The sequence below is a fragment of the Dromaius novaehollandiae genome, chromosome 2 (genome assembly GCF_036370855.1).
Source record: "Dromaius novaehollandiae isolate bDroNov1 chromosome 2, bDroNov1.hap1, whole genome shotgun sequence".
NCBI lineage: Eukaryota > Metazoa > Chordata > Aves > Casuariiformes > Dromaiidae > Dromaius > Dromaius novaehollandiae.
This window is the reverse complement of record NC_088099.1, coordinates 19,819,922-19,833,222: the sequence shown is the minus strand read 5'-3', so window position 1 is coordinate 19,833,222 and position 13,301 is coordinate 19,819,922. Positions and strand designations below refer to the sequence as shown.

The 13,301-nt window shown below is 46.1% G+C and overlaps 1 protein-coding gene across 3 annotated transcripts in view; it reads right to left on the bottom strand.

The window, feature by feature from the left end:
• The window catches only part of ARHGAP21 (Rho GTPase activating protein 21), a 125,503-nt gene extending 112,821 nt beyond the window's left edge, over nt 1–12,682 (bottom strand). For 2 of the 3 annotated variants that reach the window (XM_064505919.1, XM_064505921.1), the window contains exon 1: nt 11,315–11,817. In XM_064505919.1, coding sequence (XP_064361989.1) covers nt 11,315–11,395 — 81 coding nt within the window. In that variant the 5' untranslated portion in view covers nt 11,396–11,817. Of the gene's footprint in view, nt 1–11,314; nt 11,818–12,596 lie in introns of those variants that run through there. The other variant, XM_064505920.1, reaches the window with a different exon arrangement.
• Between the last annotated feature and the right edge of the window lie 619 nt (nt 12,683–13,301).

Here is a 13,301-nt window from a genome sequence, read left to right as displayed (position 1 = left end):
ACTTTTTCCTAAATAAAATCACACCAGGTAAAGTGTGAAAACCAGGTAAAATGAAGTTCTGAGAAGAAAGTCGTCAACTGAACACAATTTTTTTTTTCAGAATTTGTGGTGTTTTAATTTATACAACTCCCTAGTTTAATTTAAATGAGGAAAAAATTATCTACAATATAAATTTACCAGTGAACAACTGTTTATGCTGTACATACCTTGCTGAGTAACCATGCAATACTACCACTGTCTCTACCCACTTACCTTAAAGAATTTAGTCTGAGTCACGAATCAACGACTACAAGAGCAGACACCACCTCGGCCATTTCTGCCTTTTAACATTTTGGACAGTTTTTAAAACAGTGCAAAGCAAGAGAGGGCTTGGTTTTGGAGGGTGGTGAGAATTGTTGGTCTGCCCACCCCCAAAAGACGAAGACCCAACCCAGCAAAACTACTTGTAGCCACTACATTTCACAGTCCTTTAGGTAAGGGATTAACTTTTTTACCTTCTTGAGAACTGTGATTTAAAGCATTGGTGAAGGAGAGAAGTTGCTTAACACCAAGTATAGCTTCTCCCTCTAATCTCTTCCCCCACCTGTACACCACTCTGTCCTGCATAGCTTCCCTCAAAGCTATGTAGTTTGCTTTGTAGCCCCTCAAAGTGCCATTTCTTTTCCCTACGGCGGTACCACAGCACAGGAATAGAAGAGGAATAAGAGAAGGCAACCAGCTATGCTAGAGCGGGTAAAGAGCTAGCAGCATCATTCCCCATAGAAGCAGGATAGAGTTTCCCCACTAGCTCTTAGGGATTTACTGTTTTTGCTGCTGCAGTGCTTCCAAGACTTGGGATCATAAATAAAGCCTCAACATTTATGCAGTCCACCAAACGAAGTAATGAAGAACACAGTTCAACAGACAAGAAAGTACTTGCACGATTGTGAACAAGTAGGAAAGAAATGTAAGAACTACAAGAGCATATTTAAGTTCTGTGTACAAGCCACACAATCACCTTGCCTTCTTCAACTGGGAGGGGGGTGGAGGAAGAGATGGGATAAACACAAGAGCCGACTAGTGTGCATTTCATTTTAACTTATCAAAACCAGGGGAGAATAGTAGACCCATATGATGCAACAACAGCTAACAGTAACTTCTACAAAAGCAAACAAATAAGTCTGATATCTAGCCTGAGCCTTGGAGAGATGGACTTAAGGCAAAAATAGGTTCAAGTCCCAAAGATTTGAAAAACTGCATTTCCTGTTTCTGACAGCAAATAGCTCCTTGTTTCAGCATGTGCAATACAGAACTTCCATCTGAGAGGTCTGAAAGTATCAGGAATTCTGAGAAGCCACCACGGAAGCAGTATCATAAGGTATCAGACCAAAGGCCCAACTAGCCCCATCTCCAGCAGTGACCAATCAGACCAAAGGCCCAACTAGCCCCATCTCCAGCAGTGACCAAATGCAGATAGATGTAGCTGATGAGGAAAGCACACAAGAACAGGCATCACTAGAGTGTTCTCCCAGCTTCACTTATTTGCAAATCCATAATTCATTCCGCTACAAGGGTATTTAGCAACTCTCAATGTATTCATCTGCCAAAAAATTTGTCCAGGTTATTCAACTTATGTACACACTTCGCTTCCAAAATACCCTGGCAAAGAACTACAAGCTTAATTAACTGTTACGCAAACAGCCATTTTGTTTTGCTTTTTCTGACTCCACTATACTCATGTGATACCCCCAAGTTTTTGGAGAGTGAAAAGCTGATCCATATAAGAGAGAGACAGAGAAGGCTACCAGATCTCAAGTCATCTCTCCACCTCCACAATCTCCTCTTTCCCAAACTGTAACATAACAGCTTCCTTAATTGTTCTCCATACAGAAACCATTCAGTTATCATGCCTGCTTTTTCTCTGAGACTTTTCTGGTTCTACTATGTTGTTTCTGAGATGATGAAAGGCGGAGGAAAGAGAAGAGAAAAGGGACAGAACTTAACCTACACACTCAAGCTCTTAAGTGCACTATGAATTTATACGTGGAAGCATGACACAGACCAGCATCATCCATTTCAGAATAATTCCTAACAGTTCATTTGCTTTTCTGACCACCACTGAGCATTAAGTTGCTGCTTCCCTGGAACTACCTATCACAACACTAAGATTTCACTCATGAGCTCTGAGCTAACAATTACCTGTTGGTATTCAACACGTGACATTAAGACAGCCTTTTTCCCCTCCCTCACAGGTATTACTTGACATTTATGCACCTTGAATTTTCATTTCATATCAACCAGTTCCAAGCATCAAAAGGTCCTTCTGCACTTCTTCACAGACAACTCTTCATTAACCTGAACAGCAGCAAACAAAAAATCCATAGTCTGTGCAAGTAGAAAAATAAGGTGCCATTTAGCACCCTAAACCAGCAGAAAGCTATCAGACCTGTTTAGCTATACAGCTGAATCATACTCTCAGTCACAATGTACACAGAGAAAAAGCTATTCTAAACCACCCATAAAGAAGTCATAAAAAAGAACACCTATAGGGCATAGGCTATGAAATGCTACTAGTATTGGCACGTATCCATTATACAACATCATGTTTCATAACACTTGCATACTGAAAAATAAACGCTGTACCGCAAACTGAGCTACAAGGACCATTCTGGTCAGGTATGCAGTATTCTTAAAAAGTAACAATAACTCTCTTGTTCAAAAAAAAAAAAAAAAATGCTTACCAAAAATATGCATCTGACCAGCTTGCAAGATTACCTCCCTGACGTCGGGATCAGAACACGGGCTTACCAAGCTATTTATGGCTACTGAATTATTCCAGCTTCTGATTCAGATGCTCGGATTGCCAGAAACACTGAAGACTATCCACATAAACTTTTTAAAATCTCTTAACTTTCATATCAATGCTAATTCAGTGAGATGAGGTACTCTGACGCCCCAAGAGCAGTATACCAGACATTCATTCTTCCGAAGACCAGAAAGATCACATTCAAAATCTGCCTTACAGGCAACTCCAAAACACCTTCTCCAAATTAAAAAAACTAAAACAAACAGACAATGCTGGACTGTATTCAAAGAGAACCTGTAAGACAACAGCATAAGTACACAGAATGGAGCAGAAAGGCTGTAAAATTGCCATGAAAATTGATCACTCCAGGCAAAGTTTACTTACACCCACCTTTTACCACAGTGAGTGAGGACAATAAAATTTAAAAATGCATGCAAGCAGGAACAAATAGAATTCACAACCATTGATGAATAAGAAAAGTTTGTGGCCACGCATGAGAACGCTTGTCACCAGAACCACGGACTCCCTATTGAAATTGTGTTAAAAATGGATAACTGAGAAGAAGAACGAAGCGCAACAACAACAAAGAGTAAACTGCAATGGGACTCCATTTCACATGAAGGCTGGGGCATTCCTTTCTGAGATGACCCTAATTAGGCCTTCGCCTTAGGAAAGCAGGTCAGAACATAAAGGCAGTCAGAGGCACCTGCTTGAGGTGCACATACTCCATGGGCTGCTGCTTCTGTTAGCCCAAAAAACAACAAAAAGATATCTCAGTTCTCAACTCAGTTTTGCGTACCCTTGTAAGCACCAGCTGAACTCTGGCCCTTGTAAACATTATAAAACTGAGGGCATGTAAGTGTAAAAATGTCTAGCCTATAACAGGCTTAAAGTTAATTAAAGAATTGTATTTAAATATCAATCCAGTTTATTAGTTAGGAAATCAAACACTTCAAGCTCTGTCACAAGAAGATAGTCCTTGGGCAAGTTAAAGTGTCTTTTTCTCAAAAAAAGGGGGAGGGAGGAGGAAAGAGGGGGGGACAACTGAACTACAGTTCTAAAATCTAAAACACTACTCTAGCTCCATATGCTAGATTTCATACAACAGCTCTCCAAGATAGCACATGGAAAGTTCTCCCCTACAAAAAAAAGCAACTTCAGTTGTAAATGAACTCAACTTTGAGTTCTCAAAACTGAGAAGTTTCACAGCACCATGAACACCTTACTGGGTAGACTGCATCTATCTGTGTCTGAAGCCAAATTAGCCGAAAAGGTTTTCTGAGAATCTAAATATTCTCCTTTAGCTCATTTCGTGGTCAAAAGAATTACCACCCAAAGTGCCTATCCAGCTGGAAGTGCTAGATCTCATCACAAGATACTGTTTTAATTTTAGCCCTATTAATGCTTTCTGTCCTCATGCTTGGAATAAAAAAAAGTATACAGACACTTTCAGTAGGGAACCTATATATTCAGCACTACTGTTAAGGCAGTTAAGCAGCTTGGAATTTTCTTTAATTTTTAATTACAAGAGTGCTCATTCTCTTACATTCTCATCAACTTCTTAACACAAGAAAATACAAATTTAGATGAAGAAGTAGAAGACAATGGGGTAGAACAAAATACAGCCTTTTAAAGGGAGAGTGATTTGCAATCAAATTTCAGTAAGGAATACTGCTCTATTAAAATGTTCAAATTAGTATACATAAATATAACTAGGAGGACACACTAGCATTTCAATCAGTACAAATGCAAGACTACTTCAGAAACAGCCTTAGGTTTCTCAGTTGATTTGTACCAATGGCAACTCTTACTCAGAAGCAGTTAAAAACACTCTTCTCAAGAAGATTCAAAGCTTTCTATTTCATTTCTCCTCCCTTGCCGGGGGGGGGGGGGGGGGGGGGGGGAGGGAGGGAGGGAAGGGGAAGGAGACACAAATCTCAAAGTTAAAAATAAGGAAGATTAGGTCATCTAGGCAACCCACTGAGGCTAGCGCAAAATTATTCCCTACAGTATACTTGCTAATGCTTAATACAGTCCATACAGTGTGTCCTAACACATTATGCAAATGACATACATAAAAGAAAATCGTCTGTCTCCAAGTGCACCCCTCCACCATCAGCCAATCTGTAATTAGCCATGGCCTCTAAGGAGAGGCCTCATTCACTCTCAGCAAAGCGGCAGCAGCTGGCAAAAGGAAATAAAGAAATTAAAAATAAAAATAAGCCTACTACCTATACTCCCAAAAGGTGTAAGCTCACAGTTGAATGACAGAATCAAAATCTAAACAACAGCTGTTTGTATTTTTCCAGGATACCCGCACAGAACCTCTGATGCCTGGCACCAAATATTCACCAGTGCGATCTATAGCAGGCTCCCTCGCACATGATGCTGTTCAGTGTAGCAACAGCTCTCAATGCTGTATTTATAAATACTTTCTGAACTGAAAGTTTTAATACAAAAACTAAGAACAGACAAAATAAAACAGAGAAACTTGCTGCTGAAAGCAATTCACTGATTGCATACAAAAGTATAATAGCATGCCTGCATCTTTCTATTATACCCTATCCCCCATGACAAACAAATTCACAGACTGAAGCATATAGCTTTGCATACTTTTTACTTCCCAACTAGCAAGTGATTCAGTATTCAAGTCTCTAATAGCTCTCTTTAGCATGAAGAGCTCTCTTCTAATCCAACAGCAATGATAAAAGTAAGTCCAGAAAACTTTCATCACCACTAACGAGAGATGACAAACAATAGTTCAGGGAGCAGCTAGAGTTCCCACATTAACTAGAGTAAAAGAAAAATACATTTCACCCTAGTTAAAAAAAAAAAAAAAAAAAGAGGAAACCTTCCCATTATAGTGTCTGTAAGTATTTAAAAGCCCTATACTTAAAACAGTTTATCTCACCTTGTAACTGTAAGATTAAAAAAGGATTCTCTCTTTAGGCACTTTCAGGTTTACAAGATGTTTATCTATTATGCTAGGCATAATATATTACTTATTACACATACAAACATTATCTATTCTGCTAGGCAGACAGACACTTCCTTTGTAGCAAAAAGCTAAATTCAACTCATAGGATTTGATGCCTTCTATGAAGGCAGTGGAGTCAAAGCCAGCAGCTCAGTAGCTTGACTTCTGGGGTCCCATTTATTCACAGACAATTTGAGCACCAATTTAGAAGCCTCACCATTTATAGTAGGGCTAACCCATGGTATTTAAAATAATGACCCATTATTAATAACAGGAAATAAACCTGTTTTCATTTAACACCATTTCCTAAGTTTTATATTCTGTTTCCTATCCTATGCAATTTAACATACAAACAACTGCAAGGAGAAATAATGCACAAGAACATTAAAAAGAGCTTAATTTTTCTACCATCTTCCAGTTGTTATCACACAAAAGAGACCAGCTACAAAGAACTGGAATATCTTCCTAAGAGGTTAGTCAAAAGCCGCATGACAAATTTCCTCACGAAGAGATATAAAATGCTTTTATTTCTATAATGCCCACAGGTTGCGCATACTCATATTCTGATCGTCGCCTATGCAATAACATATGCATGTATTCGCAGAATCAGAAAGAGGACCAACTTTTACTTTGTCCAGAGCCAGTACTGTTATAGTGAACTACAATTTAGTCATCCACCCACATGAAGATGTTTTCAATACATTTTAAACGGAACAAGATCAAAAATGCATAAAATGTGATACTTTCTCTTTCTCAACAGTTAGTTTGGTCATCTTTAGCATATACAAGTAACTAAAACAGACAAGAAATAACATGGCCGAAGTGGTAGACTTGTTATTTTCACCATTATTTCAATAAAATAATTTTTTAAAATTAGGTTACAGAAGTAAAAAGGCCACCTCAGAGAGTGTCTTGATATTTGTTAAAACCAAAGAAAAGATCTCATTCCCATAATGCATATACACTGCTGTGAATTGTATACAATAAATGCAATTATTTTATACCAATATAGTTCAAGTCATTCTTCAAGCAATCACATTTCTCTTACATAAACTCTAAGTTCTCAGACAAATTTCTAATCAGTACAATCAACAAAGGTGTATTTTGGAGAAGCAAAAAGTCACTCTTTAAACTGTCAGAGGCAGCTACATTTGAAGGCACATCCCCTCCTTTTTCTTGAAGAAAGGAATTTATTTGCTGCTTTATGTCACAGATTGCCAAATATGTAACATTTTCCCCTGCAAAAGGTCCACATTCTGTCAAATTATCTTAGGCTTACTCTGACATAAATGAGAGCAGAAATCAGTGTTATGCCTGCATGATTAAACAGGATTTGACTCAAGCTTTTTGAATAGTTACAACCACCACCCTTTCTGGTAATGCTGGAATTTATATGGAATTTATTCTCCCCTTGATACAGCATTTGTGCACACCTCCCTTTATCACCATAAGTAATACACACCTCTAATGATTAGTTTTCCTTTTGGCCTGTGTATTACTTAACCTATAAAATCTTACAAATACCTTTCTCTAATTCTGATTTTTTACATAATGGTTAAACCTCACAGCCTCTAAGCATCAGGCATGGAAAAAGCACTGATCTCTAAAGGCAGAGAGTTCCAGGTCAGGTTATATGTTGACAGGCATACTTACATAAAGACTGAAATGTAATATCTAAACACAGCCCTTCAGTGCTTAGGCCTGTACAGTACAGAGACAACATCTGGGAGTCGCCACTCCAAATTTACCAATGCTATCTCAACCGGGCTGTTAAAATAGTAAATGGTCTGCTAATTGTTAGTGAAAACACGAGTCGGTTTCTATTTTTAGTGCCATCATTGCCCCTCTCCAGCTCCTGACCCTTCCGCAAGAGGCTTTTCCGCGGTTTATGCAGTTGTGCTCTAACCGATAAGGCGCAGGAGGGAGAACGTGTTTTTCTTCCCCCTTCCTGAAACTGAATACTTGTTGTTACACAGCAAGTGTTAAGTAAGTTCTGACTAACTTTTCTTTTACAGGAGTCTTCAGAAATACACACCTTAACTATTGCCAAATACAGAAACTCTCCGAAGTCTCTAAATACCATTCCCAACAATTTAGCTGTTAAACTAAAAAAACCACTAAGACTACCTTTGTTTATAATTCCACTTTCTTTGCAATGTATTAGACATTTGCAATAAAAATCTAAGTGTATGTGCTCTAATGAGCTCCAACACAAAAATATCAAAAATTCTGAATAAAATTATGTGACTAAGTATTTTTGCTATTCACCAACTGAGCAGGTGGTATTGTTTACAACAAAAATTTGGCTTTTAAGGCCACACACACAGTGGATTCTTTCTTCTTATGTTTCACATTCTAAATTTCCTTTTAACATGGATAAACAGTTAAGTGTACCACAAACTACTTATCAATACTTTTAAGGTAAATGCAAAATAGTGCAAGTAGAAGAGCAATAGAGCACCTCTAGTTGGGCCTTTCTGTATACAGTCAGGGAGCTTAAATTTACACCTCCCAGGAAGCCAGTTCCAGCCTTGAATGGGGACAGGCCTACAAATGCAATGCTGTGGCTGCAGCAGTCCTGCCTGCACCTCAGCAGGGCTTAAGCACTTCAGCAGAGCACTCTTACAACCTGACCAAACAGGGGGAACACACGCCTATTAATCTAAAAGACAGAAAGAGCATGCTCTTGCTTATCTGCCCATACGAGCATAACCTCAGTGATGCTGGTGCCCATTTGCAAGCGCGTGTCAGATTTCTGCCAGAATGGCAAGCAGCTCTGGCAGCCTCCAGCCCCTCTGCCAGCTCCCCAAAGAGCCCGGAGTACGTGATCTGTCCCTTTGAACAGGCACAGGGGGCTCAGGCAGGAGCCTGCAGCCTGAGTTTGTTATCTTTGTTCTCAACAATCCCTTCAGCAAAAGGGGCTCTGAAGTGAAAAAGACCATCAGGTACAGCATCAAGGAAAAAAAAAAGCAAAAATAAAAAATCATGGTGAGGCATGACAGAACAGAACACAATATCAGACAGACATCCATCCAAAATGGGAAACAAGCATCTACCAATGTAAGTAAACACCAGCATATGCATTACCTACATGAATCAAATCTCAGGTCCTCAATTTTCCCACCTCCTAAGCAAAAAGGCACACGAACACAAGCTTCTCACAAGTTCCCTTTCTTAGCCCAGCCAGTGATCTTAAAGCCTGAGGACAGAATTTTCAATTCTCCACCAAACCTTGATGAATATAGCTATACACTTCAAAAACCTTTAAATGGCCAAAAATTCTAATTTCTGTTGCCACTCCCTTGCCCACAATGAACACAGGTTATGCTTGCAGTCCTCCTCATGACAACTGGCTGTGCATATAAGTCTACAGCTAAACGTAAATGTTCATGAGTTAATACTGCATCACACCAGAAACTACATATGGAAAACAGTACCCATAAACATCCACCATTTTCCAAAAATTACTTGTATCTTGCATGTCAGTACTAACATGCTATAAATCCTTATAACTGCATCAACATTTTTTGCAAACTTAAAATTCCTTTTTCACAGTAATTATGTTTCATGGAAAGTTTCTTCTGAGTTCTTAAACAGAAAAGAGATTCTCCGTTCAAAACAAGTAGTGCTTCAGAGTCAAAGGGATAATATATATACATATGCGCACATACAGGATACAGTACATCAGTAAGCAGTAACTGTTCAATCGACTGAACTGAAACAGCAGTCATCAAGTCACAAACACTATCTTTCTCTTGGCACTCTACGCCAATCTGTAAAAAAGTTATAAAAATTGCAATAAAATACAGTACACTTTAAACCATGCAGCAATATGTACACTAAAGTAACTGCGAAACCGCCGTGACCCTGGTTAGGCATTCACAACAGCTACCTACACTCAAGCTAAGACTGTGTTAATCATAGCAGGCCTGACACAACCATCAGTATAAACGCATGTTTTCTAGCCATGAAAATTTAACTGCAGCATACAAACATCAAGCAAAACAACAGGTAGTGCAGTCCATTTTACAACTCTTTACCTATTAGTAGTCACCAATTAGACAGCTTTAACATGATGAGCTCCAGAAGTGCCACAGGCCTCGCTATGGTTTACCACAGCGGGGATAGGTGGATTATAACAGGCTACCAGTGCCAAAAGACCAATAGTTTCAATATGGCAGAATTAAAAAGCAGATTTTCATTTTTACATTTAGCCATGTGGTTTCCTCCCTCTTCTCACACTATTTAGATAGTATTGAAGGATAAACTCTCCAAGAACAGTCATATTAAAAAAAAAAGCACCACCACCAGGGATAACACGTGACAAAATTTACATACAAATTATCAGAATTCATGACTAAGTCTTAAATCTCAGCATCTTCTGTTTTCTTACTTAAAACTCGCATTTTGTTCTCACCTAATCCACTCATTCTAAAAGACCGGGCAAATCTCTTTATTGAGGTGGTGACAGCAAGGGAAATCTTGCAATACCATATGTGCCACTTTTAAACCAAGGCATTAGGGTGAATTGAGGACAGCAGTAAACTAAAACTTGGTGTCTTTAAAAATAAGAATCACAAAAAAGTCTTGGCAACCGCCGGGCTTAAAAGTTAAAATCAGGCACTTTAGTATATTCGCATATCAGCAAACAAGAGAGGAACATGTGTACGAAGGATATCCATTTCAGGGTCCTACACAGATTAAACTCAGACGTCTGCGTCCGGCATAACGAGCCCTAAGTCTGAGGAACGCAAAAGCAAGTCTGTCTCTGTAAATACGGTTTAAGTCTGATCTTAGAAATACTCAGCCGAAGCTGTTACACGCACTTCGCTGGATCTGAAGGCGGCCGTTTCGCAGACGTCTGTTACCGTTAGGAGCACAGGAGGAGCGTTAGACACGGCCCCGTGTTTAAGAGCCGGGGCTGCCAGCCCGAACAGGCAGCGGAGCTATTACACTACGCACACCGGGGGCCGCTCAAGCGACAAACGCCGCGGAGAGAAACGCGCTGAGGAGCAGCCGCTCCCCAGGGCCGGGAGGTCCGCAAGCAGCGGAGCTGGGCCGGGCCCGGCCCAGGCCTCCTGCCGAAGCTGCTGGGGGCTGACTGGAAACGGGGTGGGGGGGGCCGTACCCCAGCAGCGCCGCCGCCGCCCGCCGGCGGGCACGCCCGGCCGGGGAGGCGAGGCCGAGGGCGGGAGCAGGGCGGGAGCAGCGCGGCAGGCCGCCCCGGGGCGCGGCGGGAGAGCCCGGCGCAGCGAGGCCCCGCGGGAGCGGCGAGGCCGCCGCCCGGCCTGCGAGGCGGCCTCGGGGTCGCCGCCGCCGCCTCCCGGCCGAGCAGGGCCGCCGCGGCCCGGCCCGAGGCACCGCCGCGAGCCGCGAACCCAGCCCGCTCCCAGCGTCCAACTCCCAGCAACTCCGCGGCGGCCGGGCGGGCAGGAAGAGGCAGGGAGGGGGCGGCCATTAAGCCCGCTCCAGCCAAGCCGTTCCCCGCGGCCGCCCGCCCCGGCGCCGCCCCCGCGCGCAGCCCGCGCCCTGCCCGCGCCCGCCGCTCCTACCTGGCCGCCGGCGCCGCCGCCCGGGGGGGGCTCGGTGTCTCCATCTCCGCCGGGTGGCCCCGCCGCCCACCGGGTCGCCATTATTTCATTCCCGGTTACAAAGGAGGAGCAGATCCTCTGGAGCCCACATCGGGAGCGGCGGGGAGGGAAGGGGGCAGCGCCAGAGCCACTCGCGCACACCCGAAGCGCCGCAGGCGAAGTGGAGCCAGCCCCGCCGCGGGGGAGGGGGCTCGGCCCCGTCACTGGGCCGGCATGAGGGCGAGCCCCGCGAGCCGCCGGGCTTCAGCGGCGCCCGCCGGCCGCCGCCTTCATGGCTGGAAAGGGAGACAGGGAAGATGTGTCAGTCCTCGGTGTAACGCCGCCGCTGCCGCCTCCTCCGCCACCCGTCCCTTGTTAGGCTAATTGCACTCGTTCGTCATCTTCCTCTTCCTCCAACTCCTCCTATCCAGAGCCCCAGGCACGGGGAGGAAAGGGAAAGGGAGAGGGAGGCGGAGGAGGAGGAGGAGGGAGGCGCCCGCTGCCTCCTACTTTGCTATACGCAGGCTTTCATGCCGCAGCAGGGGGAGCGGCCGGGAGGGGCATTACCCCGGGTTGGGAAAGGAGGGAAGAATCCCTCTCAAGGCTAAACCTTCCCTTTCACAAAGAGCACGAGCTTTCCCGGCATTTGCCGGGGCCAGCGCCCGGTGACTTACTGCCTCGGCTCGGCTGAACTTTAATCAACTCGCGGGGAAAGGGAAGGGCGGCCGCGGCAGCCTCGAGCAGCGGCTCATTCGTGAGCCGGGTGGAAACCGGCCGCTCGGGCCCGGCTGTTTGCAGCCCTCGCCCCGCTGCGACCGGGCGTGGGGCTAGCAGGCCGGGGCGGGGAACGAACAAACAAACTCAGATTAGGAAAGAAAAACAACAACAACTCTCGACAGCAGCAGGGCAGAAGCTTTAATTCCATGGAGTCCGGCTTTTGTTCGCCGCACAAACCTACCCCGCTCGCGAGGCAGTTCCCCCCCCCTCCCCCGGGCTACGTAGCCGCAGCCGTCGCCGATCAGACCACCGCGCCCCTCCCCGCCCCGCCGCCCCTCCTCTCCCTCCGGCCGCCCCGGCCTTCCGCGCGGGCCCGCCGCCGCCCGCCTGCTCGCGCCAGCGAGGGCGGCGCTGGGGGCCATCGCGCCGCGCCGCTCCCGCCGGCGCAGGGCTTCGCGCGGCTCAACTGCCGCCCCCGCGCCGCCGACCGCGACCCGCGCGAGCCCCGCCCACGGCCAGCGCGGCACCTCCGCGCCCAGGCACGTACCCGCCGCGCCGGCACGTCTCCCGCCGCCTCGGGGCGAGCCCTCAGGTGGCCCGCGAACTCCCGCCCTCCCCCCGCCCCCAGCCCGGTCCGCGCCCGACCTGACAGGGCAGCGGCGGCAGCCGCCCTCGCCCTGCCGGTGCAGGCCAGCAACGCAAGGCGGGGCGGGACGGGACGCGACCGCCCCGCCGCTCTTCCTCCGCGACGGCAGGCACGGCTCCGGCCCCTCACCCCCGCCGCTGCCGCCCCGGGGCTCCCGCCGCTGGGGCCGGCGGGGAGCGTTTCCCCTTCCCCCGCCTCCAGGCTCGCGGTCTCTGTTCCCTCCAGAAACCCACCCACCTCCTCGGGCGGCACCGAAGAGGCCGGCGGCGGCCCCTCGCTTCTGCCGGGCTCCCCCGCGCTTATCAGCGGCCCCGCGGCGGCAGGAAGCTGTGCCTTCGCCTGTGCCGCCCGGCCTTTCGGGGGGGAGAGAGGCAATGCAGAAATGCCCCCGCTCTTCCTTCCCTGCCCAGCTAGGGACTCGGTGCTGCTATGGCGAGTTGCCTGCCGCCTGTGCCCGCAGCTCCCCCGGGGACGGGGGCGCCCCAGCTGCCGCCTGCCCTCCGGCTCGCAGGCCGCGGCGGCAGCGGGTCGGCTTCGCCCCGTCTTCGCCTCGTCTTCGCAGGTGCTGGCGGAAAACACCTTCTCTGCGTCATCGGTAGCTGTTAC